The following is a 5,012-nucleotide window of genomic DNA, read 5'->3' as shown; positions in this document are numbered from 1 at the left end:
TTTGATGAAAGGATAAACGTTCCCTTCATTTGATGAAAAAAGTATCACTCTCCTCATTTGATATCAATATGATAAAATAATTGGAGTATCGTTTTTATCAAATTTAAATTTGATAAAAATATCTGATACAACGTTAGAGATGAACTTAGTAAGAGTTTTTAGTAAATTTTTTTTTTTTTTTTGAAGTAGAAAAAAAGACGTTCTTTGGTGTTAACATTGCAATCCTTAAATTCTCAGTGTTTTGGCTAGATTTACCTCAATTAATAAGGAGAGACTCACCACCAAGAGAGAAATACACAAATTCCCGACACAAAAGATAGAGTCACGAGCAAAATCTAATACGGTGAGTTTCAACCATAAATGAAAAATGTTAATTGTGCCCCCGGAATCGACCATGACCAGTGTGTAGTAAGAAAGTGTTTGTAGATGAAGATTTATTCAAAATATAATTACAAACATGCCATAGAAGAAAAAGCACTACAATACTACAGTTTTCCCATACGACCGCCCACACCCAGTCAATTCCCCTTCTATTAGCTCCACTCAAAACCCAACCCCAGCCGCGCCGACACCGAACGTGGCTCTTCGATGCGGCTCAAGGTTCCTATTCTTCCAGAAACATGTCTCCGGAGCGAGCTTAGCCGCCGCCGACCTCCTCGGTTCCGACTTGCAGCGCTTCAGTACAAGCGGCTCGCACGCTAGCTTATGCTCAATCATTGCCGCCATAGACATAGACGCCGGCGCCGGAAAAGAGCAGGAGGACCGCGGCGGCGCAGGATTATTAGAGTCAATGCTGATCCTTTTTTTGGGATCATCAGAGCCGTCCTTTGTGTTGACTGGCCTCTCTGGTAGCCATCTGATGAAGTCCGTACTACACACCCATGTCTCCTTCGAAACCTCCATTGATAGCTTTGGCTCTCTCATCATCAGAAGCAAACAGTCCGGCAACACTGATCTCCTCTCTCTCTCCGCCTCCTTATTTTCGCTTTCTAGATTCTCATGGCTTTCTCTTTCTCTCTCCTCTGACTCCAATCTCTCTTGGGTCTCTTTCTCCTCTGTTTCATCTTCTGTACTTGACGAGTGATGGCATTCTCTTTCTTGAATCAAATTTGAAGCATCTTCTTTTTCTTCTTCATTTTCCAATTTCTCAGGATCTGCAAATGCTTCAGATAAAGAACTCATTTGTTGCTTTTCTTCTTCTTCATTATCATCTTCTTCTTGGATAATCTCTAATTTATCTTCTGGGTTTTCTTTCTCTCCATCTTCTTGTACCTCCATAACTAAATCTTCATCTTCATCTTCATCTTCATCTTCTTCTTCTTCTTCTTCTTCTTCTTCTTCATTAGCTTTAATTGAAGTCAAATTCTCAGACATTTCAATCTCTTCATGATCATCATTGTCTTCTTCTTCACCTTCAGGAGCAGATTGTAATTCCCATAAACGATTGGTGAGAGCTGACACTCTCATCGGATCAGATCTACATCTCATCAACAACAGAGCATTCTTGGGAGGAATACAAATGCTCACTCTCGATTCCTCTTCCTCTTCCTCAACAATACAATCATTCACTTCCCATTTCTCTTCTTCGATCCCTATCTTCTCCCCCAAATCCACACGTCTTCTCAGACTCCTCTCTCCTGCCTCTGTTTTTTCTTCCTTTTCTCTTCCGCATTGAAACAAACAGCTGAATTCAGACCCAAATCCTCTCAAAGCTTCACAAATCGACAATGGAAGATGAACCCACCTCTGATTTCTGTGTTTCAAGCACTCCTGATTCTGAATCTGATTTGGGTGGTTGTTGTTGTTGAACCCTTCACGACTCTGCTCAACTCTTCCAAAACCCACACCCACTTCACCTCCTCTCATTCGCTTCCCTTGTTTCTTCTTCGTCTTCACACGAACTTGCCCAATGCAGGTCACCTTGGGAGACGAAGGCTCGCCTGGGTTTTCCAATGCGCAGCCTCGCTTCTTGCCGGAGGTGGGGAACGTCGGAGATTGGCCCCCTTTGAGGCTTGTGTTGGTTCTGAGTCTGCGGCTGAGAGAGGTGGAGAGACAGATGGGTGTGTTTCTGCCTCTGCATGGGCTGAGGATTGACTTGGAAGAGATCTTCATTGATGAAGAAGAAGAAGAAGAAGAAGAAGAGAGGTGAAGAAAATGAAGAGGTCTCTCTCTCAGTTACTGGTAATGTCAGTGCAATGAGGTGTCTCTGATGAATCCATCATTGTGCTGTTTTGGCCATCAATTACCGCAAAACGACGATGAATTTTCTTAGTGGGGAGAGAGAGAGAGAGAGGGGTCTGTGACTGTGATTGCTTGTATGGTGGTGGGTTGTCGCATGTGGGAGCAGAGAGGTGCAGTGTGCAGTGATGAAGAGAGAGAGAGAGAGAGAGAGAGAGAGAGAGAGAGAGAGAGAGAGGGGTTTCGCTTTGATGGAAGATGACTGTGTGCCGTGCCGTTAACAATGATATATGCATTTTAGGAATAGAATTTGCATTAAAATGACATTTCTTTCCATAAAAATATCACTTTTATTTTGAGGTTAATTGCATTATTCCTAAAATAATGATTGTGTTATTTTTATTGTTAATATTTGAAGGAAAATTTATTTATAAGTCTCATATGAAAAAATATTGACCTATTTAAGTCTTAAGTGTTCTCTTATAAATTAATTAGTCTTTTTATTTTATTTTATTTTGAAAAGTTGTATTTATTTAATTTGGTACCATTTGACTTTAAGTGAATGCCTTCGTTACATTAGAAAAAGTACATCAAAGAGTTTTTGTGTGCTAAATCAATTGGAGTGTTACGTTTGAAAAAAAAAAACTACACCAAAAAGTTTTTTTAGAATGTTAGGCTGTTACATCTGGAAAAAGTACACTAACAAATTTTTTAATGTGTTACCTTAGAGTGTTACGTTTGAGAAAAGTATACTAAAGAGTTTTTATGTGTTACATTAATTGAAATGTTACATTTTGAAAAAATATACTAAGAAATTTTTTTAGAATGTTACGCTATTATGTTTAAAAAATATATATATTAAGTAATTTTTTAGTGTTACATTGATTGGAGTGTTATGTTTGGAAAAAATATATTAAAAAATTTTTTAGTGTGTTATATTGGAACGTTACGTTTGGATAATAAGTTTGTGTGTGTTACATTGATTAGAGTGATACATTTAAAAAAAGTACACTAAAGAAATTTTTTAGCGTGTTACATTGGATGTTATGTTCGAAAAAAGTACGCTAGGGAATTTTCTTGAAGTATTGCATTTAGTAATTTCAACATTATGAGAAAATCCACATTTTGGCCATTTATGTAATTCACACTAGAATGAGATTTTTAGATCTATAAGAAAAATGGAGGACCAAACAGTTTATAATATTACTATTTAGGATTTATTCCATATTTGAATTGTATCAAATATATAAAAATATTTCAATGAAAAACTTACTTGTAAGTCTCATACACAAAATTTAAAACTCATTTAGTCCCATAACAAAATATTTTCACCAATTAGTGCTACATATTTTTAATTGTTATGAAAAAAATCTTTTTTTTTTTAACTTACAGACGTTGTTACATCCTATCACCATCGAACTTTCGTCAAACAGTCACCGGAGATTCGCCGAAATGTTCAACATTACCAGGAAGTCGCCGAAGTATTGCCGAAAGTTTGTCAGAGTGTTCTGAACTTCATTAAAAGTCTCCGGTGTCACGACCCAAACCCTCCCCTATAAGTTTAGTATCATGACCGGCCAGTAATCTGAGATTACCAAAGACCTGCTTAACAGTAATACAATGATAGGGGCTCCAAAAGCCAATAATTAATAAAATATAACGTCCAATAAGCTATGCAAACTTAAATGGAATAAAACAAACCAGTATATAAACATATATACATAAGTCCATGTCAAGCTTAGGTAAACAAAACATAAACATGACTTAGGGATTAATTCCCATTAACAAAATAAAACCAGTTATAACAAAAATTTTAAGACTAAACTTTACACTTAATCACAATTTTAAAAGGTTGAACTTTGAACCACCCAAAAAGCTTTGACGCTTGACAGTTTAGAACCTCGCGGTGAGACACGACATTTGGCCTGACAAAAGAGAGTTTATGTTGACGCCACTAAGTCCGTTCTTGCATTTGATCACCTACATATATATATAAAACAATGATTTAGAGCCCAATTAATAACATCAGTGTAAAGAGGTTAAATGAATGAGGCCCATAACTTATAAAATCAAAACAATGTTCTTAACATGATCAAAATATTTTCTGGATACTTGTTATCAGAAATAAAGTTCCTTAAACCTTTAATCCTTTCATAGTTTAAGACATCGTGCAGTACATTTCCAAAAGTTTTATTAAACCTTTCACAAAATTCCATACAAAATGTTTGCACCGAAACGAGGCATTTATCATGTATACACATTTAGAATTCATAAAGTTCATTAATCGTTCAAAGTTACTTACATTTCAGGGTACAATAATACTAAACAGAATATTAGCAAAATAACCACAAAGGACCGGGGACATAGGCATAACGACTACTATGGATTGACATATACATAATGATCGCAACGGATCGACAAAGACATAACGATCACAATGATCAACTTAGACATAACAACCACAACGAGTCGACGTATACATAACGACCACTATCGATCGACATTAGCATAACAGCCGGAATGTCCAAAATGTTCACTGGACGTTAAAAATATCGTTGAAGACTTACTGGAATGTCTAAAATATTACCGAAAAATAAAAAAAAAAAGAATAAATGGAGAAATTAGAGAGAAAAAATATAGCAAAATGTACAAAATATTGATAAACTAAAAGGAAAAAAACGTAACAATAAAAAATAGCAACAATGAGAAGAAAAAAAAAACATATGTTATTTTTCAATTTTTGTAGGGTTTAAGTAAATAATCTCCAATATTGATCAAACTAAAAAGTAAGTTTTGAAACTATAAAATTTTACAGTTTTAGAGCAAAAATCTAT

General features: G+C 35.7%; 1 protein-coding gene across 1 annotated transcript; it reads right to left on the bottom strand.

Moving 5' to 3' along the window:
• Window positions 1–406: 406 nt before the first annotated feature.
• Window positions 407–2,504, bottom strand: LOC114289320 (uncharacterized). Its single transcript, XM_028233026.2, has one exon. The coding sequence runs from the start codon at window positions 2,110–2,112 to the stop codon at window positions 544–546; it is 1,569 nt and encodes a 522-aa protein (XP_028088827.2). The 5' UTR covers window positions 2,113–2,504; the 3' UTR covers window positions 407–543.
• Between the last annotated feature and the right edge of the window lie 2,508 nt (window positions 2,505–5,012).

This window comes from Camellia sinensis, chromosome 7 (genome assembly GCF_055761805.1).
Source record: "Camellia sinensis isolate YWXY chromosome 7, ASM5576180v1, whole genome shotgun sequence".
Lineage (NCBI taxonomy): Eukaryota > Viridiplantae > Streptophyta > Magnoliopsida > Ericales > Theaceae > Camellia > Camellia sinensis.
This window is presented reverse-complemented; position numbering and strand designations above follow the sequence as displayed.

Bases quoted from the DNA above. Each gene is read 5' to 3' on its own strand.
- LOC114289320 (XM_028233026.2), bottom strand. From the start codon at position 2,112: ATGAAGATCTCTTCCAAGTCAATCCTCAGCCCATGCAGAGGCAGAAAC.